Source organism: Ascaphus truei, chromosome 11 (assembly GCF_040206685.1).
Source record: "Ascaphus truei isolate aAscTru1 chromosome 11, aAscTru1.hap1, whole genome shotgun sequence".
Taxonomy (NCBI): Eukaryota; Metazoa; Chordata; class Amphibia; order Anura; family Ascaphidae; genus Ascaphus; species Ascaphus truei.
In genome coordinates, this window is record NC_134493.1 from 46280707 (window position 1) to 46302942 (window position 22236).

Consider the following 22236-nt stretch of genomic DNA (forward strand, 5'->3'; position numbering starts at 1 on the left):
ACAGAGCGGTGGTATTTAAAAACCACTGCAACATAAATATTTCCTTCCAAAAAAATGCAGAGGTATAAGAGGCAATGCAAGCAGTTGGCCCATGGGTGGGCAATGCCAGTCCTAAGGGGCTACCGATAGGTCAGGTTTTCAGGATATCCCTGCTTCAGCACCGGTGGCTCAGTCAAAGACTGAGCCAACTGTGCTCAAGCAGCAGGGACTGATTGAGCCACCTGTGCTAAAGCAGGGATACCCTGAAAACCTGACCCATTGGTAGCTCCTGAGGACTGGCATTGCCCACCCCTGGGTTAACCTTTTCATTGCCGGATGCGAGCAAAAAAAAAAAAAAGAAGTTTAACAGTGCTCAATTTATAAGCAAGAGAACGGCACTCGCGTGGTGTTATGCATAAAGGGGAGGATTTATTTGTAGATGAACGTTTCAGCGCCACCAGGGCCCTTTAAGACAAAAAGGTCCAAACTGGGACCGAAACATTGATTTTCTAGCGCAGTTATCTCCATACACCTTGGTGCATTTTAGTGCACTCTTGGCATTAAACCTCAAATGAATGAGCGCTTGCTATTTATTTGATAAACAACACGTTTTCCAAATGAAGTGTATGCAAAGACACTGGGAAATTAAAGAGGGCCGACATGACAAACCATGTGATAAGGAAGGAGAATGTAAAGTAAATGATTTATTTTTCAGCATTGGTTTACACTTATATACATTAGATCAGGGGGGGCTCAATTCCAGTCCTCAAGCCCCCCAAAACAGGTCAGGTTTTCAGGATATCCCAGCTTCAGCACAGGTGGCCGTCTTTGACTGAGCAACCTGTGCTGAAGCTGGGATATCCTGAAAACCTGACCTGTTTGAGGGGTGGGGCGTAAGGACTGGCGTTGAGCACCGCTGCATTAGATGACAATCTCGGGTATTAGGTTCTAGACTGCAGAGGAAGTCTTACTGCTAGTTCATTAAAATGATTTGTTTCCGGTCGTTTGCTTCTTTTCTTGATGTATTCCAAAGTTTTCACCTGTGACGGAGGGAAAAAAAATAGCATTAAAAAAAGATAAATCCTATACATTTATAGAGAGAGGAGTTAATCTACACAGGTCTTCAATATTAAGACCATTTTAGCAGGAAACACGTTAAGCCTTAAGGTAAAAATATATATATACTATTTTACATAAATGTGCAAACCAACCTATCAATGTTGTGATAACACGTTACATAGACCAACAAGCAACTTCAAGCGCGATTGCACGTTTAAAAAACAAAAACCTACTGCTTTATAAAACATTTTTAGATCAGAATTACTGCTGTATAGTTACTAATTCCTCTCCCAGAATCCCTTGCTCGCTTGCTTATCTATGGCTGCGGCCAGGGTGAGAGCGCGCTTGCGCTCATTTTGCTTGGGGGATTTGTAGCCAGCCTGTTGCATGCTCGGGGGGGGGGGGGGGGGAACCATGATGTCACGGAGCTGGTCACGTGACGCGCCAGCGAGCGGCTGAAACAAATTTACTTGTCTGCATGCAGCTGAGCGCCGTGCGCACTCACGCTGGAGAAACAAATTGTAGCAATGAGGCTGAGCACGTGCGCCCGCTCGGCGTCGCCCTGGCCGCAGCCTAATGCAGTGGTGCTCAACTCCAGTCCTTAAGACCACCCCAACAGGCCAGGTTTTAAGGCTATCCCTGCTTCAGCACAGGTGCCATCTGTGCTGAAGCAGGGATAGCCTTAAAACCTGGCCTGTTGGGGCAGTCTTAAGGACTGGAGCCGAGCACCCCTGATCTAATGGACAGGAAAAATATCAAACTAATTATACTATACCAGCCATGTTCCTCTATCCCAGGCACGTGGAAGAGACATCCCAACACAATTCCCCTCACTTTTTAGATGAACCTCCGATTATAAACCCCCCCTTTTATTGGCCTTATTACCATGGTTTTGGTGTCGGTGAAGCCGTGCTTCTGAGCCAGGTTCCAAAGATTGACAGCCAGTTGGTTAAGCTTGTTGTTTCTCAGGTCACCGTGAGCGAGAATACTGTTAAAGACCAGCAGGGCCAGGCAGCTCTGACGCTTTAGAGTCTACGGGAAGAAAAGAGACGGTGACATTTCCAAGCTTTAAAGCTGCAGATCAAGCAGTATCCTACATGTGTGTTTTTTCAATAAATCAGTTCTGTACTATGAGAAAATACTTGTAGCATTTTTTCTTAAACACTGAATTATATTTTTAATGTATTATAATGTAACAAGCCTTTATTATTTCTATAGCAACCATTTACAAAGTCACATCCCCTTTCTCTTCTGAAACAGGCTTTGGCACAACCCCTTTTTGAGCCCTGCCCTCTCTCTAGCAGTGCACCAATTGTATCTAGTGACTGCCTGGTCATGTTCTTCCCCCCAGAACTTTGCATCTTTGGTCCTCTTCTGCTGCACTGACAGCCATTTAGTGAGCCCCGAGCCAAATCTTCTCCGACCGATCAGAGGAGAACGGATTGATCGGAAACTTAGCTAATTACTCATCATTGTATGGATTGTATTGATGCACATATTAAAGCGGAATTATAAAAATAAAATAAAAAACCCCGGCAGCTTGGGCTGCTGCTTTAATGGTGAATTCGAAGGAGCACTCCCATTAATTCAGCTGTAACCTGCCCAGAGTGCGCAAGATCTCCACAAAAGCGGTGTTCAGATAAGTAAAGCCATAGTCAGCACTCCAGAGATCTTGATATAAACGTGAGAGTTTAATGTAAAATCCTACATGGCGTTTATATCAAGACCTCTGCAGTGCTGACTATTCCCAGGCTTAGGCAGGGCGAGCTTTGTGGGGTAACTCGGAGGAACGAAGCTAGGAATGAACAACGATCACCAAGAGAGATTGTGGAGTTATTAGGAATGGGGCAAAAATAATTAATAGAAAAAACACCCGCACACTCCGATCACATTTCAATATTTAAAGCAAAATTACTTATTGCTATTAACAAAAAATTTTTTTTTTAATCGTGTACGGTTTAACACTTTTTCCCCCCAGAAACATCACTGGGTATTAGTGCATCACTGGTTATTAGTGTTTTGCCTATTCTGTTTTTATTTGTTGAATTATTTATTTTTTTTAATCTGGGAATTTTTTCGTTTTTATTTTCCAAACATTAAAATCTGAATACATTTGAGAAAATCATGGATTTTTTTTTACATATCAGAATGTACTGTAGAAAAGTGTATATGAACCAAACATTGTTCAGTGCTTTTAAATTAAAGAGGGAATCTTATAAAGAAATATAACAATTTCATTAAAATCCACTATCTAAAGACAAAGACTAAATTAAACCCAGTAAACATAATATGTAGATATGATCCAAAGAAGGTTAACGCCAATTGGCGTTTAGTTTAATAAGCGCTCCCATGTTTGAGGGAGTGGTTAGGGCTTCTAGGAGTCCGAGTTATAAAGGAAAAAGGAAAAAAATTATGTGACACATACTAAGATCCCAATGTATATTTCTATAGCGTAAAATGATATCAAGTATATGCTGTTTCTGTATGTGTATGGGTATGTATACATATGCATATAATGCAGCGGGAACACCAATACATGTATCTGTATGACTTGTAAGTGTATACACCTGAATAAAAAAAAGATATATAAAAAAAAAAAAAGAGGGATTTTTTTTTTTTTTTAAATATATGTAGCCTTTATTGAAAACTAATTACCTAAGCTGCCGATCGATTCATTCTCCCCGTGATTGATCCGCAAAGATCCTGCTTCACCAGGTTCACTTCAGTTTCAATCAATCCTTCAGTCAGTGTAATTTAGCCGCTACCATGTATTCTGATATTACTAAGGTAACATTATCTATTGTTCCAGTATGCAGCTCAAACTGCTGGGAATATTGGCAACACATTATCCCAAACAGGAACGTGTTGCAAAGATCTTGCACTGCTGGGGAAGTTCTAAAACCTGCTATAGAAATCACAGGATGCCTTGTGTATTAAAATGCATTAAAAATGTCATTAAGTGGAATTTAAAAAAAAAAAAAAAAATTAAGTATGGTCCACTACTACAGAACTGATACATAAAAACAGAATATTGCATGGATTGCCCCTTTAAGTAATGTCACCATGAGGCTTATTTATACTACGCTGGAAAGGAGGTTATCATCCCACACTGCACATCTCAACACATTACTATTGCTGTGATGCCGCCTTTACTTTTTATATTTGCTGTAACCTCACTTATTATCAAATTATGCACTTCCTTCCACCAGCCTCATCATGTCTCTAACTCTATTCATATTTCACCATCTCTCCTTACTTCACCACTTCTCAGTTCACATGAACTACTCTCTTACCTGCGCCCTCTGTCACCATACAGCTATACCTCCTGCACTAAAACACACACCTACAAATCATCCTCACACATTCTCTTTCTGTCCATGCTTCTCCTCCTTGCTTCTGGGGATATCTCTCCCAATCCTGGTCCCTGCCTTATTTCTAGTTGCTCTCGTCCTCACGTTCCACATGCAACTTCTACTCCTTCTGGTGTTAACCCCTCCAACCTCATACCCATCCCCTGCCACCCACCCTCCTCTCTTCCTTTCTCCTGTGCCCTTTGGAATGCTCGCTCCCTCTCTAACAAGTTCCTCTCTGTACATGACTTTTTTCTCTCTCACTCTCTGCTCCTCTTTGCTATAACTGAGACCTGGCTCACGCAGTCTGACTCTGCTCTGGAAGCTGCCCTCTCTTATGGTGGCCTTTCCTTCTCCCACACTCCGCGCCCTGATGGCAGGGGTGGAGGCGTGGGGCTCCTGCTCTCCTCTCTCTGCCGTTACAGAACAGTTTCTATTCCCCCCTCTCTTGCTTTTCCCTCCTTCGAGGCTCACAGTCCAGATCTTCTCTCCTCTCCCGGTCCATGTGGCGGTCATCTATCGCCCACCTACCTCTACTCATCCCCCTTCTGCCTTTCTCTCTCACTTTGAATCCTGGCTCTCTTTCTTTCTCTCCTCAGACTCCCCTGTTCTTCTCCTTGGGGACTTCAATTGCCACATTGATGACCCCTCTCTCTCTTGGGCTTCCCGCTTTCTTTCTCTAACCTCTTCTTTTGGCCTTCAACAGTGGACTGCAGCCAGCACCCACAAGGATGGCCACTACTTAGACCTGGTTTTCACTAAAAACTTCTCTCTCTCCGACTTCTCCATTTCCCCTTTTCCTCTCTCCGACCATCACCTCATCTCATTTTCTCTCTCTCGCTTCTCTCCATCTCCATCTCGCCCTCGTTTTTGCAGAAACCTGCGCTCTATTAACCTACCAGCTCTTGATTCCACTTTACGCTCCTCCCTCTCCTCTCTCAGTTCTGCTTCAGACCCTGACAACCTGGTCAGGAACTACAACTCTGCCTTATCTTCCTCTCTTGATCTTCATGCCCCACTTTCTCTCTGCCGTTCTCGCCCTTCTAACCCCAGACCCTGGCTAAACTCCCACACACGCATGCTGCGTTCCTCCACTCGTTCCTCTGAACGCCTCTGGAGGAAATCTCATACGCTCGCAGACTTCATTCACTACAAATTTATGCTATCCTGTTTCAACTCTGCCCTCTTTCAGGCTAAACAAACCTACTTTTCATCACTAATCAACACACACAAGTCTAACCCACGCCGTCTCTTTTCTGTCTTTGACTCTCTACTCAGACCACCCTCAGCTGCCTCCTCTTCTTCCTCCATCTCACCTCAGGACTTTGCTGACTTTTTTAAGAAAAAGGTGGAGTCCATACGGCAGAACATCCCATCTGTTGCCTCCTCCCATCCCACAATGCTTCCCAACTCTCCTCCTGTCTTTCTTGACTCTTTTTCTGCTATCTCGGAGGAGGATGTATCACTGCTGATCTCCTCTTCTCCCTCTACCACTTGCCCTCTTGATCCCATTCCCTCCCATCTCCTAAAACCTCTTGCTCCTTCTATAATCCCTATGCTCACACAGATCTTTAACTCGTCCCTCCACTCTGGTACCTTTCCTTCATCCTTCAAGCATGCAACCGTTATACCATTACTCAAAAACAGCAAGCTTGACCCTACCTGTCCTTCTAACTATCGACCTGTCTCCCTCCTGCCTTTTGCCTCCAAACTCCTTGAACGTCTTGTATTCTCTCGATTGCTACACTTTCTCAACACCTATTCTGTACTAGACCCTCTACAATCTGGCTTCCGCACTGCTCACTCTACTGAAACAGCCCTCACTAAAATAACTGACGACCTCCACGCTGCCAAAGACAGAGGTCATTACACTCTGCTCATATTACTCGACCTCTCTGCAGCATTCGACACCGTGGACCACCCTCTTCTCCTTCACATTCTCCATACTCTTGGTATTCGGAACAAAGCTTTATCCTGGATCTCCTCTTACCTCTCCCATCGTACCTTCAGTGTCTCTTTTGCTAACACCTCCTCCTCCTCTATTGATCTCTCTGTGGGGGTACCCCAGGGCTCTGTCCTGGGACCCCTTCTCTTTTCTCTCTACACACTCTCTCTAGGTGACCTAATCACATCTTTTGGGTTTAAATATCACCTCTATGCTGACGACACACAAATTTACCTTTCAACCCCTGACCTTACACCTGCTATACAGACCAAAGTTTCTGAATGCCTCTCTGGAATATCATCCTGGATGGCCATCCGCCAACTGAAACTTAACATGGCAAAAACAGAGCTCCTTATACTACCTCCCAAACCTGGCCCTACTACATCCTTCCACATTGCTATTGGAAATACGATCATTCACCCAGTAGCCCAAGCACGCTGCCTAGGGGTCACACTTGATTCCTCCCTCTCATTCTCCTCTCATATTCAAAACGTTTCTAAAACTTGTCGCTTTTTCCTCCGCAATATCACAAAGATACGCCCTTTCCTCTGTTACTCAACTGCTAAAACTGACTCAGGCCCTCATTCTCTCACGTCTCGATTACTGCAACCTCCTGCTGTCCGGCCTTCCTACCTCTCACCTGTCTCCCCTACAATCTATCCTAAACACTGCTGCCAGAATCACTCTACTCTTTCCTAAATCTGTCTCCGCATCTCCCCTCCTGAAATCCCTCTCCTGGCTTCCGATTAAATCGCGTATCTCACACTCAATTCTACTGCTCACTTTTAAAGCTTTACATTCTTCTGCCCCTCCTTACATCTCAGCCCTAATTTCTCACTATACACCATCACGACTCTTGCGTTCTTCTCAAGGATGTCTTCTTTCTACCCCCTTTGTATCTAAAGCTCTCTCCCGCCTTAAACCTTTCTCACTTTCTGCCCCACACCTCTGGAATGCCCTTCCCCTCAATACCCGACTAGCCCCCTCGCTATCCACCTTTAAGACCCACCTTAAGACACATCTGCTTAAAGAAGCATATGAGTAGCACTGGATAATCATGGACACATGACACAAAGCTTGGCCCCCTGCAGACGCATACTAGTATTCCCTCCTACTGTCTCTGTACGTTCTCCCTACCTACCAATTAGATTGTAAGCTCCTCGGAGCAGGGACTCCTTCCTTAATGTTACTTTTACAGTATGTCTGAAGCACTTATTCCCATGATCTGTTATTTATATTTGTTATTTATATGACATGTATTACTACTGTGAAGCGCTATGTACATTTATGGCGCTATACAAATAAAGACATACATACATACATACATACATACTACAACAAATGCTGACGTGAGAGCACCAAAGCGCGATATTACTTTGCCTGGTTGGACGGCCTCCTCTGTTTGAAGCAGTTTCTGTAACACACAGAACAGAATCTCACAGCTGCAGGACCCACAACGCACGCACAGAGCGTTCATAACAACACACCTTCACGGAAAAAAAGATCGAGTGGATTGAGAAACGGGTGTAAATCAGTAAAAAGCGGAATTCCTTTCATGAAAAAAACCTGAGTAATTTGTTCTGCGTTTCCAGCATTTACGGATTTTTACTGAGCGCTACGTATAATACAGCCGCGCTTGGAGAACAATCCTTGCAGCACAGAATACATCTACAAGCGTCATTTTCCCTTTATTTGGTTCATAAAGCAGGTGTGTGCAAGCAGGTATAAAACCACAGTGATACATCACTTAACGGGAACATCAGAACCAGTCCGTCACCTTCCCAGCATTAGGCCTTGGCCATGTTTAGCGCTTGCTGGCGGAAGCGTGCTGACGAGCGCTCCCGCTCAGCACTGAGCCCCTACAGCCGCAATTAGAGCGGCTTTAGTAGGGGCTCACCTGCGCTTCCGCGCGCTTGCGGAAGCGCAGGTCTTAGGGGAATTTAAAATTCCCCCGCTTGCCGGCGCGACAGGCCGGTCACATGAGCGGTTCGCCCAATGAGGGCGAACCAGCTCCGTGACGTCACTGGACCGCCCCCGGCCAGTGACGCGCCCGCCCCCGGCAGCCCGCTGACAGCGCGTGCGGTAAGCAACCGCAAGGCCAGGGAAAGCACCCGCTTTCCCTGCGCCTCAGCGCGCCAGCAGGGAGCATGGCCGAGGCCTTACACGTTGAGGAGGCGTACATGTAGCTGTTTGGTTTACCGTTCGTCTCAGATTATTTTATATTATAATAGTGATATATATACTAGCTGAGAGACCCGGCGTTGCCCGGGATGTAATGTTCCCGCTCCTCTCTCTCTCCTCCCCCCTCTCTCTGTTTGTCCCGCATTCACATCAATCCAGTCCCCCTCCCTCCCTCCTTTACAGCTCTGTTTGTCCCTCTTTACAGCTTCATGCAGTGTGTGTGCGTCAGTCATTGTGTGTGTGTCAGTCAGTCACTGTGTGTGTGCGCGCGCGTCAGTGAGTCTGACGCAGAAACACAAACACACACACAGACTGACTCACGCACACACACACAGTCAGTGTGTGCGTGCGTGTGCGCCTAAGTCAGTGTGTGTGTGCGGCAGTCAGTGTGTGCGTGCGTGCGGCAGTCAGTCAGTGTGTGTGTGTGTGTGGGGGGGGTGTGTCTGCGTGCATCAGTCAAGCCACATAGGACGCTTTCAGAAATATATAGTAGATATAGATATATATCACATCACATACTGTAGAATTCTGCAGGCACGAGTCCGTGTCACAGAGCTTGCAATTTAATTCCGGGTGTCTTAAGCACAGGAAGATGGCAACCCAAAGCACTTGAGTAATGCAATTAGCGTAAGAGCGTTGGAAGTAACAGCACAGCCGCAGGAAACGCACTGCAATAATGACCACTGTTTCACACTTGACTTCAGCTCCATAGAAGTCCAGGAGACATTATCCACAGCCAATCGTCTACATTAGCGCGGCGCAGTGAAAGGAAATGACAATACCCATCAGTGTCAGCAAAGCCAATTCCATCCACGCATCATGTGAGAACGTATGAGCCGGCACGGGGAGGGAGGCAGCTTAACACAGCCTGATGGATCGGAGGCCCAATTCCATTTCCCGGTGGCATGTGGGATCCATCCATCTCAAAATAATGGCCCGTTGCCATGGTAGCCAGCTATGGCGCAATCCCAAGTCAGAGGGAAGACTGTGCAGCATCACTTTACCTTTATCAGCTGTGTTCCAGATAGAAATATTAACATTGCTTCAAGACACTAAGTAAAATATGACTGGGGGAGTCATAAAATAGGGATTTAACCACTGTAGTGTGAAAGGGATGACATATTACAAAGCTGGCGACTTTTATAGGCATTTAAAGCAGCAAAACATGTTACATCTCAATGTTTTATATAGTATTAGATAATAGTGACTGTTTTTTTTTTATTCAACTCTTAATGCCATTTTTAATTAGTATTAAAGCATCCTTTGGTTTCTTTAGCAGGTTTTATCCCACCTCCCCAGCAGTGCAAGATCTTGCAACACTTTCCTGTTTGAGATAATTTGTTACAAATGTTCCCAGCAGTTTGAGCTGCAAGCTGTAATAGATATTGCTACCTTCGTAATATAAGAATACATTGTAGCTGCTGCGTTACACTGACTGAAGGACTGATTAAAACGGAAAAGTGACCTTTAGGTTAGGCACACACACACAATCAGGATATTTACACATTTATAACAGGATCACCAAACGATTGCCAGCTTAGGTAAGAATATAGAATTATACAGTGTTACATGCTTTACATATTTAAAAAAAAAAAACAAAAAAAAAAAAAAAGAGGGGAGTAGTATTGCAGCTAATACCAGTGTCAGAAAGGTGTTAAAAAGCAGGCTGAAAAAAATGGCAGCTTTTATTTGCCCACTAAAAGGATTGGTCTCCTAGCCGTGCTACTGAGGAGCAAATACAGGCAGCTCTGCGTGGAATAGAGATGGGTCTTGTAGGATTACTGCAGAGAAAGAGAGGTGATATTCGCTAGTCCTGCTGACTTGTGTGTAAATCAAGTAACGGAGCAAACAAAGCAAAGGTTTCATTCTATTAACCCAGGGGGGGTTCTCAACTCCAGTTCTCAAGGGCCACCAACAGGCCAGGTTTTAAGGATATCCCTGCTTCAGTGCAGGTGGCTCAATCAGTCCCTGCTTCAGCGCAGGTGGCTCAATCAGTCCCTGCTTCAGCGCAGGTGGCTCAATCAGTGGCTCAGTCCTAAAAACCTTGAGGACTGGAGTGGAGAACCCCCGTATTAACCCATTTGCTGCCAGGGAGGTTCACCAAGCGTTTCTCTGCAACGTACTCCTGGATCCATGGCAATAATGGGAGTTCAAATGCAAAGTTATTAAATATTAATAAGTAACTTTCTTATTATTGCTATTGGCTAGCTCACACAGATTAAATAAAATACCATAGATAAGAGCAAATAAATCAACATCCCAAAATTACTAGAATGTCAATCATTAACCCTTTCTTATTACTTAAATCATGCTACATAAAAGAAGCACGTCAATATTTCTAAGATTTCATTTAAATAGGGGGTTTCAGTTACATACTTGGACCAAAGTTTAATAATCTTGCCTGTCACTCCAAGATAACCCCAAATCAGGCAAGTCCTAACTACTAATTTCATTTTTTTTTTTACCCTGAGCTGGTGGGTTAACATTTGCCCAAAACAGGTCACTAGAACCCCCATTTAAATGAAGTATTAGAAATAGAGGATGTGCAGGCTTTGATTCAGCATGATAGAAGTGACACGAAAGGGTCAATAATGATCAAATGTGAGCATAACGTGAGATGTGTGCGGTGATCTTGGGGTTTAGGCGTTTTAACTTTTATTTGGTAACCCCCAAAATTGCAAGTATTGTTTGCACTGTGTGAGCTCACTGCAAGAGATGGAATTAGACATGTTACCCAACAATAAGCAGGCATTGAATTATCAGCCTAAAAGTGTCCCAAATAGGATTGTCCTCATAAGACTAGACTGTGTGATTTTGGTTGAACTTGGGGAAGTTAAAAATAAGACATGTATGTACATAAAATAAATGCATAATACTTCTAATGGTAAGTTAAGAACACACACCATGCCTGGCTCATGGTGCTGACCCTAGTTGTTGATTGGGGTCGGAAAGGAAAAACAGGCCCTCAGTACCGGAGACAGAGAGAAGCATGGGCCCCGGCTCCTTATTAAAGAACTTCAGCCCGGGCCCGATATCCAGTATCGGCCGTGCAGTGCGGGTTCCAATATACTATATACTGCTTTCGCTGCCAGGACTGCCTGTTATGCAAAGTCATCCCAGTTCAACGATTCAATGGTTCAATGCCATATATTCCTCCCCAAAGCTACAAAGTCGCATTACAGAAATTGGATCCGCTGATGGGCCACCTATGGTCATGTGTCTTCTCTTGTCGCTCTGAACTTTGGGAGAACAAGGTCGCCTCTAGCAGGGGAGGACGTTTAGCTCACTTTATGATCACCACACTCAAGGCGTCAGGACAAATCTGTTACTAATTATCCGATGAGGTCACGAGCAGGAACACACAGCTGGACTTGCAGTGCTGTTTACTTAGAACAGTTTGTAGTATCATAATAAAGTATAAACCAGGGGAAGTGGGGACAACTCCAGTCCTCAAGCCCCCATTCTCCCTGCAACCCCCTCCCCCCCCAACAACAGGTCAGGTCTTCAGGATATCCCTGCTTCAGCACAGGTGGCCAATTCACACTCCTTCAGCACAACTGGCTCAATCAGTCCCTGCTTCAGCACAAGTGGCTCAATCAGAGGCTCAGTCAACTGAGCCTCTGATTGAGCCACTTGTGCTGATGCAGGGATATCCTGAAAACCTGACCTGTTGGTGAACCCTTGAGGACTGGAGTTGGTCACTACTGGTATAAATGATCTACAGATGCACATAAGACTGCAAGTGGCTTTGCATTGAGACAGACTTCTAATGTCCCCAGAGGTGGCCACGAGCTGAACCCTGCTGGGATTTTACGGATGTATTTGTGCACGATACTGATAAAACAGTCTTATCTCTCTCTCCCCTTCTGTCTTTCCCATCCCCCTCCCTACCCCAGCTATCTCCTTTTTTGTTACCAGGGGTTGCCCGGGGCTGAATGCATTATTTTCTGCTCTGGGAAACCCCCGGTTATCGGTGAAGGTAGCGCCGGTTCTTGTTGGTTTTTAAGTCCCCTGCGTTATGCGGGCCAATCGGAATTTGCAGCAGATGATGTTGCGGCTTCCTATTGGCCTGTGTGGTGTGGGAGATTTAAACCGCCATTTTGTTTCCCCTGGAGGGTACTGCAGCGCCCTATTTTTACCGGTAAGCATCTCAGAAGCCACGGGATCATGAAAATAGCAAGCTACCGCTCCAGGACCTGCTGGTACTATCGACAAGTATTCTTCTAACTTTTACACATCAAGTCCGATTAGAAATGTGTGTAAATTGTATTCGTTCAAGGCGGTTTTCATGGGAGAGCTCGGAGCCACTGCGTTGGGGATCAACAAGAAAGTCCATATCAAACAATTATTGTTTGAGGGTCTTATAAAATTATATAGCAGCAGCGAAAAGGGGTTACATTGTTCGGAATGGGGCTAGAGTATTAACTGCTTTCACCACACTTCTTTATTGAGAGTTGCATTATTTATTGCAGTGTTTGTAAGAGAAATTAATTTCTCTTTTGTTAGGGATCCGGGTAACTTTTGCCCTTAAAAACACCAAGTTCGTTACATTTGACTCCAACGCCAACACACAGTAGTAAAAACCAATGACATATTGGCATGGTGGTAAGGGTGGCAGCTACCGACAACCCTTCCAAGTTATGCTGAGAAATAGCAGTACCCCACAAGGGAACGCCATTTCATTCCTACGAATAAGACATTGGCAACACTTGACTACGTTTCCCAGGGTTTAAGAAAGAACGATGGGCCCCGTACCTTCTCCTTCCCGAGTGCCTTCAGGTGGTCCAAAATCTGTGCTATTACCGTCTCACACAGCCGGTTGATTTCTGCCAGGAACTTGGCGTCTCCGCCATAGAGGTTATCGTTGGAATCAACTGAGGAAACAAAAAGGTCGGAATTCAGAACACACAGGCACATCGGACTGTTCCAATACAGACATATCAGCTGCCGTTTATACGCCCGTGGGTAATAATATATTATACTGAGATCGATATGTACAGCTCAACAGAAATGTAATTCCTCTACTAGACAGTTTACCAGCTGTTGGGGGGTGGGAGGGAGGGAGGGAGGGGGCCTGTAGCTTTTCATTTTAAGCCAATTAATTTTAGTTTTAAAAATCATGATTTTCTTCATCTCCATCACCTCTTCTAGTAGCCTTTAGGCTGCACTGGGCGCGCCCGCACTATATCCGTGGCCGTAGGCTGCGATTATAGTGGCGGCGTGTGTGCGCGCCGCAAACAAAAAGGCCATACCGCCAAGGCAGGCCATAGAGCGAGCGACTGCGCGTGCAATCACCGGCCAGACAAACAATTTTGTCTTTGCCGCGCGACGGCAGGGCCAGGTGCGTGGTTCAGCCAATGAGGGCGGACCGCTCGTGTGACGTCACGGCCACGCGCAAACACTATGTACGCAAATCGTGCGAGCGACAGGCGTGTGCGTGCGCAGCCACCATAAACGTGGCCTTGGGCTGCACTGGGCTCAGAGAAGCTCAATTTCAGTCTCCCGGACACTTAAAGTGATGCTGAGGGGGATATTAGTGCTGGAAATATCAATCAAAAAACAGAGGGTTGGGAAGAGATCTCTTAAATCAGGGGTGCTCAACTCCAGTTCTTAAGACAACACCCCCCCTGGTTTTCAGGATATCCAAGCTTCAGCACAGGTGGCTCAATCAGTGGCTCAGTTGAAGACTGAGCCACCTGTGCTGAGGCAGGGAAATCCTGATAAAACGATGTGTTAGATGGCCCTTGAGAACTGGAGTTGAGCTCTCCTGCCCAAGTAAAAATAAAAGAATTGGTGCTCAGCGCAGACTGCTGCTGTAATCCCCCGGGTTTGGGATATTTTTGTTAGCATGTCTGTAAACCCTTCAGTTCCCGGACAGTAAAATAGCTGCTCTAAAGCCCTTGTTGACAGTGGAATGATTTGGTAAATAAGCCGTCCATTGTTTGAAGGGCTTTTTGTTATTGATGCGCACAATAGCTTTCCCCCACTAACACGATGTTTACGGATCAGCACGGTACACAGAGGCGGTATTATGTTCTACGAAGATTAGGACGCTTCAAAGCATTTTATTTTAGGGTTTACAGCTTGTGTGCACAGTACACGAGCGAAACAGATATGTCAATTGGAAGCAGCAGCTGGTGGAAGGTCTCGCCAAGAGCAAAAGGCTTGGGAATAAATAGCCCAGTTAACTTGGAACGCACAAAATTAAGGGGATGCATTTACTGAACACCAACCCCCATCAGTGCCAGGGGTGCCTGCCAGGGGTGCCTGCCATAGACACATAGAATGTAGAGGCAGATAAGAATAGGGTGACCATATTTGTCTCGGGACGAATTCCAGGCTTGCGAACGGCGAGGGCCAACTGCGCATGCGTACGAGCAACTGTCAACTTGCAGCCACACGTGTGTAATAGGCATTTGCCGGCTGCGCATGCACCATCGGCAAACACCAATAATAAACATTTTTAAAAAGTCCCCGTTTTTAATTTGGGACCCGGGACATTGTAAGAAACCCCAACCCTCTATAATAGCGCGTCTGAGATCAGATGCATTGTAAGGAACCCCAACCCTCTCTAATAGCGCGCCTGAGATCAGATTCATTGTAAGGAACCCCAACCCTCTCTAATAGCGCGCCTGAGATCAGATGCATTGTAAGGAACCCCAACCCTCTCTAATAGCGCGTCTGAGATCAGATGCATTGTAAGGAACCCCAACCCTCTCTAATAGCGCGCCTGAGATCAGATGCATTGTAAGGAACCCCAACCCTCTCTAATAGCGCGTCTGAGATCAGATGCATTGTAAGGCACCCCAACCCTCTCTAATAGTGCGTCTGAGATCAGATGCATTGTAAGGAACCCCAACCCTATAATAGCATGTCAGATGCATTGTAAATTGTTCTGTATTTGGTACAATTTGACCTGAAAATGGCAGGAAACCCTTTAGGGATGCCCGAGGAAACCAAGGGCTCCTAGGAATACCTGTTGAAAAACACTGCTCTAGACGTTCCTGTTCTTGCCTGTTTTTGTAACGGTTTTTACATCTGTACTAGCAGTACTACCCGGGAAAGTTAAATCAAGATCACGCAGGCATCGCTATTGATGAACTGTATATTCTGGTTTTCTTTTTGTCATCTTTCCTTGCCAATGAGAATCAACAGGTTTCTCAAATAAGAACTATATACAGAGACTATATCCCACTTGAGTATAATTCTGATACGGTATGTTACGGTGTCCAAAGCTTGGTTTCTTTTACATCTTTAGAAACAAAAAATAGTTCAACTGGGAAAAAATAAATCATTATAAATAAAAACCTTAGGGAAATAAGACCCGGTACCTTTGTCCACATGATAGAGATAGCTCTCTTCACTTAGCGCAGCAAGTAGGTGCAACACGTTGGTGTAGAGCCGAACCTTATCATCGCTGTTCTCTTCCCAGGTATAATCTTCAATAACGTTTAAAAGGCCTCGGACCAGGAATAGGACACCTTGTTCTGGATGATCCTAAAGAAAAAGGCATGTACACCAAGCAAATAGCACCCAGTGCAACTCTACTGAAAACTAATACTCTGGTATAGAGACAAGCAAAACTAGCCAAGACACAGCAGCAATATTTTTAATTTTTATTTATTATTTTTATCTCCAATTTCGATTCCTGGAGGAACATTTTGCCCAGCCTAATAATGTCGCAAATTAATCTTAGATTTAGAGATTTCGCAAACTTTTTAGCAAAATATTGCCAGACAGCGAGCACGTGTGCCCAGTTCATCTCTGTATTTAATAAATAGAGCGATTTTAGAGAAAGTCCCAATTTAGAAGAGAAACTGCAGTGCGCAGTTTGGCGAATTGCTTAGTAGTGTTTTTGTTCCGCGGCTGAAAAGGGGACGTGTTATCTAGCTCACGACTTTGCGTGCAACTTGCACACATTTCTAGTATTTCAGAAAGTGTTCTAGCAATTAACAGATCGCTTAATTTCTCAAACGAATGGAATTAAAGATTCTGTGTAAAACCGTTCACCACCTCGGAGATCGAGCGACCGAACCGTTTTACAAAGTGAGATTTTAAACACATCAGCAAAATGGGTAGAAGTCCGATAATTGAGGGGTGGATTGGCAGGGATTTTGCTTATTTGAAAGAACTGCAGCCACTGTCAGAATCCATTCGTTTGCGCGAGTTAAACAATTGTTATTGTCGTATAAACCCCCGGTACTTACAGGTACAACTAGCAGCGTAGAGAAGAAGTTACTGAGGAATTCTAGGAGAAACGCTTCTGAGGACCGCATCTTCCCGTCTATATTAATAGTCTTCGGGACCTCCGGAACAAGGCTTACGGCGGCTTTGAAAAAGGCATCCGCTGCAGCAAGAAAAGAGGAATATCTGTATTAGAAATGTTGATATAAAGAAAATAATAAACCCTCATGAAATGTGAATATTTCCACTGCAATGCAACAGTTAGGGTTGCTAAAATAGACACTCCTTAAAAACCCATCATATTGTCCATATACTGGATAGTTCAATATTTGCAGAACCTTTGCAGCTTGGAATGGACCATACGTGGTCCCAATATATCTATGGCCCAACTCTCCAGCCCATATTCAATATGCTGTGAAGCCGCTTGTCCACGTCAGGGAAGGTGTAAGGGTCTTTCATTTGACCCGAATGCCTCTGTTGATACATTAATCTACCGTTCTCATCTACAAGGCCAATAGGAATTTACTATAGGACTTTTTCGGAGCATTTTACAGGCACAACGATTCGAATACAATATTATGTTATGGGTTTGCAGGACAAAGGGAAGTACATTGATTTGTAAAGTACAGAAGGTGACATTCAGGTGTGGTCACTTCAAAAGCCAGAGAGGCCAGCGATGCACTGAGTTGCTAGCTCCTTGGGCAGCCAAGGGATTAGCGAGTGATAATGGTGCTCCCACTTCAAAGAGCATGCTGTTCCAACACACCCTTTGTCTGTCTCGGCTACTCTGAAACGCATCCAAATGTGACCGGCTGAAACGGACTGTGCCCACTTTCCATCATACATATTAACATCTGATGGAAAAGTATGGTCCGACCTTGGCACTTGGAAGGCAAAGATCCTTTTGTAATGGCACCCAAGTCACTGGAAATGAAATCGGTGCGTGCGAGAAGAAGAGAGGAGAACTCTTGAAAGCTTGTCTTGTAATATCAATGGTTAGCCCAAATAATAATAATAAAAAAAAAAAGTTATCACCCAATACTGAAGTACTCATTTACTCTGCACTATCGCAACTGGACTAACACGGCTATTTCTACTTAATTCATGAAATGTTAAGCAAAAAGGTTCATTGAAGGGGGCGATGGGCTGTTAATCCTGCAGCTGTCTTTGGAGCACAGGCTGTTTTTGTATGTGATCAACACAACTCATTTGATATGGTCATTAATATTGTGCACTATATAAATAGCCCAAATGCAATGTGGAATGTGGTCTAGAGCAAAATATATATTGAATTAAAGGAGCGATTCCCTCTCCTGTTTTCCTTTCCCCACAATCAGAACCTCACCATTATTAGCTCAAGAACGTCCGGGATAGTTGCACTTTCTATGCAGTTTCTACCTCTTGATCCTGAAGGTAATTATTTACATCCCAACAAAAATGTCTGGTGGGTACAAACATTTTCCTTAAAAACATGGCAGCGAGATTAGGGCAGTGCTACTTTAAATGCAGTATTAACTCTTCTATAATGTTCTAATGGAATTCATAATAATAGCTCTCATATGACCGTATGCACAGTGCTATATATAACATTTTGCAGGCACAAAGAGTCCCTGCCCGGAAAAAGCTTGCAATCTAATTTTGGTGCCTGGTGCACGGAGATAACGTGACTTGCCCAAGGCCACAATAAGAGGCTTTTTAACTGGATTCACTCGCTTTAAAGGGCAGTGTTCTCACCAATAACCTACTCCTCTAACCATTAAGCGGCACAAACACTTACTTTACTGGCCAAAGTACAGTGAAGTACAGCGGAGGCCCTGCATTCTATTTCAGGCATATTATAGTTATTTTTAGGATGTAGTACATGCCTGGTAAATCTGTATAGGATACAGCACAGCTGCTCAGATCAGGAGAACACACGCGGGAGAGGACCGGGAAAAGGTTTGTCAAATTATATCAGCAACCCGGCCCCCCATAGCGGTAACTCAAATTAAGGTTTTTCTAAGCCTCGTCTAAAAGAGGCATTATTAGGGTGCCACCGGACCCCCAGCACTTCTGCATCATGTGATCGCTCCTGGAGCAAACGCATGACGCGCCCAGGCCCGGCAAACAGACGTGAAGGGAGCTCTCCCGTGCGTTTGGATCAGCCGGACCTACCCCCAGAAGATGAGCAAGTACTCGTGACGTACCTGGTCCATCATAAGGGCCTCTGCCGTGCCAAGGTCCATGCCAAACCAGGTATGTCATTAGGGCACTGTAAAGCTTAAAGAAGCAATTGGTGATCCTCGACTCCCGAGATATTAGTGGTTTTTATCCACCAGACAAGAATACTTGGAGGTGGAGACAAAATGGCTGCCGGGGTAAGCCTCATCCTGGAAGGCACCAGAGAATCACAACATCACCAGGAGAGCATCTTCTGGCTTCCTACTGGGGACCACATGGCCATATTTGTAGTACTTTGCGTGTCACAGAAACAGCAAACTACGAATATCTCGGGAACTGACGTGGGGAGGATCCTTGGAACAAATACGCCGTAAAAATCATTGATAGTATTTGGTTACTAATAGAGTCATTAAACGTTTAAAACAATTATTATTTTAAAACAAACACTTACATTTAACTGATTGATCATGTCAGGGTCATTAGCTCACTTTGGTGGGAAATCCCTTTTAATACATTACTACGTCAAAATAAGACGTGTGTCATAAAATGATAGTGTTTTAAGCTACCCAAGGAAGTAGATAAACTGTTTCCTTTGCTTGACCGCTCTTACAAAACATGGCAGCTGGAGAGAAATAAAAGACTCTCTGGATAGAGCGAAGCTGTCTTGCTTAGCACAGGCATGATGGTTATTAATTATGTAGTCTCCTTAATACATGTCAGACAGCAAATATTAACTACAATATAAAGGGAGCTATCTGCGTATTGATCTCTAGAACGCCAATAGCAGTGACTGCTTGTTGGCCAGCAGCCTGGCTAATTTAGCAATGGATTGATATTAAAGGCATCAATCTCATCTGTAAATACACCTGAACACACACACACACACACAGACACACACACACACACAGAGAGACACACACACACACAGACACACACACACACACACACACACACACACAGAGACACACACACACACAGAGACACACACACACACACACACAGAGACACACACACACACACAGAGACACACACACACACACACACACACACACACAGAGACACACAGAGACACACACACACACACACAGAGAGACACACATACACAGAGACACACACACTGCTCCAAGGGTCTCTGGATGGCCCTCACAGAGCAGATCACCTCCTGGAAGAGGTCCTGGTATTATCACACTGTTGACCTGAAATGCTGCTGTAGGGTGGAAGTTTGGATATGCTGCAAACTGTATAACTTTAACACACAACATCTGACTTTGCAGGTCCTTTGTTCCCATAGAATATTTGGCTACAGCCACCAGCTCGGCTGCAAATCCTTTTGTCCGGACTGTCCGGAGCATCGTGTCCAAAACAAAAAGAACTGCAGCGGCATTCGGACTCCAAAACCCACAGTCAGCTTCCTGTGTCAGCGCATTCACACCGGCAGCTGGAACTTACTGGGCCACACAAAGCACTGGTAATGAGCTGCTAAAAAGGAAAATACACAACTACAACACATTAGTTAAGCCAAGCGAGGTCCCATTTTTAAAATTCAGGAGAGAGAACAATTTAGCCTCTTGAAGAAGGTGGATTTTGAGATGGTCCACGTGTTCCGTGGTGGGGGGTTCATTTGGGGAGTTATGAGCAGTGGATGCATGGAATGCAGTTGAAGTTTTAAATTGTGGCTCCGTGTCTGATGTTATTAAAGCGATCTGTGGGAGATAGGACAACTGCAATATACAAAGCGGGCCCTTCACTGGAGGCATCAAGAGCAAGAGCACTGACTGCAGTCATTTATCTTGTAGTCAATCAATTAGTGCAGAGCAAATGCAAATACCGCTTGTGGTGCATTTGTATGTCTGCAAACTCGGTCTTTCCCCCATCATCTCTTAGCAAACAGTGCTTCCACTGCAGCCAGGAATTCTGGGTAATGACATGCAAATGAACAGTGTGTGTCACACTTTCCTTCTTACCCATTTTATCATGGAGCCCTACAAGGGTTTACCAGCCGCATTACACAGCTTTCAGCACAGCGTGGCTTAGTGATCATTGTGGAACTTGAAGTAAACAAACAACTGTTCAACAGTCAGTCACGTCACAAGAACATATATATATTTTGGGATCCCAATTAAAATTTTGAATAGCAAAACACTGCATTAGTCTAAGGATGTCACAGTTATTTTGCCCAAATAAAAGAAATGCATTTTAGCGAGCTTTAAATTAATCAATTGATACAGAACATTAAAGTAATCCTCGAAGGTTCTACACAAAAAACGCCAAAAGGCTGTCACTGACGCAATATATTGTCATCAACATGTGGGGTGATACAGCAACATTACACGTTTATATCATAGCATGTGTTTCCCCGATGTCACATACTGTATGAACGAGTCCTTTTTACAGTGTTCCCTACATTTACCCCACCTGTAGGGCATGAAGCCACCTCCATGATATGTTTAGTATTTGTGGGAATATGCGGTAAAGTAGAGAAAAGGCTTATAAAGGGATTACATGCACGGTACAGGAGTACCACAAGACACCAACACATTTACCAAGCGCTGCCGATTCATAAGGAACCTTTAATGGGTCATCATGTGTGCAGAACGCTCTGTAGGAATTGTATAATCCTAGGGTTGCCAGACGTCCTGTATACAGTATATGGGACTGTCCCTCATGTCATTGACTTGTCCCAGAAAGCGGTCGGGACGCATAATTGTCCCGTATTTTAACGCCTTGACGTGAAATGCCCGAACTTATGTAATGAAATAAGTATAAATCTATTACGATTTTTTTTACTAGCGTGTAAGCTACCTTTTCCGATAGATGCCACCTTACCAAGTTATTGCAATGATAAAGTTAGGACACTGCCTGGTTATCTTATAATACCCCGACACCCTCCCCTATAGGCGTTACTCTTTCTCCCACCGCTACGTGTTAGGTCAGTGCACGTCTTTCCCCGCCCGGCCAAGCGCAGAGAGGATAAAAACCAAACAATATAGCGGTCACGCGGGAGACACCGTTCAGCTGGGAGCGTTTGCAAATCACTCATCAGGACGTCGCACTTTCATACTGGATTTCAATGTCCCGCATTATAAAAACTGAAATGTAGCGACCAGACAGATCAGGCAGAGGGAACGCTCACCTTGCGAGAGGCACTGGTTTGTAAGAGCCACCTGGCCGGAGTGGAGGTACAGGTTGAGCCGCGTGAAGATACTGCTCAGAGACGGAATGGTGATGAAGCAGAAGGCAACACAAGCCTGCGGCGAGACATAGAAGTGGTAAGTTTCCAGGTAAATGAGTAACCTGCATCACGGTGCTTTTCTAAGGCGGTTATATTTATTAAAGACTAGAGCAGGGGCGGGCAACTCCAGTCCACCAGGGCCACCA

At 44.7% G+C, this 22236-nt stretch overlaps 1 protein-coding gene across 4 annotated transcripts in view; it reads right to left on the minus strand.

The window, feature by feature from the left end:
• Nucleotides 1-663: 663 nt before the first annotated feature.
• VPS35L (VPS35 endosomal protein sorting factor like) overlaps nt 664-22236 on the minus strand; it is a 57730-nt gene continuing 36157 nt past the window's right edge. For 2 of the 4 annotated variants that reach the window (XM_075566042.1, XM_075566041.1), the window contains exons 26-32: nt 21992-22106; nt 16722-16861; nt 15846-16011; nt 13270-13388; nt 7709-7747; nt 1924-2070; nt 664-1019 (exon numbers count right to left, since the gene is read on the minus strand). In XM_075566042.1, the coding sequence (XP_075422157.1) occupies nt 921-1019; nt 1924-2070; nt 7709-7747; nt 13270-13388; nt 15846-16011; nt 16722-16861; nt 21992-22106 (825 nt within the window). In that variant the 3' untranslated portion in view covers nt 664-920. The remainder of the gene's footprint in view (nt 1020-1923; nt 2071-7708; nt 7748-13269; nt 13389-15845; nt 16012-16721; nt 16862-21991; nt 22107-22236) is intronic. The other 2 variants (XM_075566045.1, XM_075566044.1) reach the window with 1 other exon arrangement.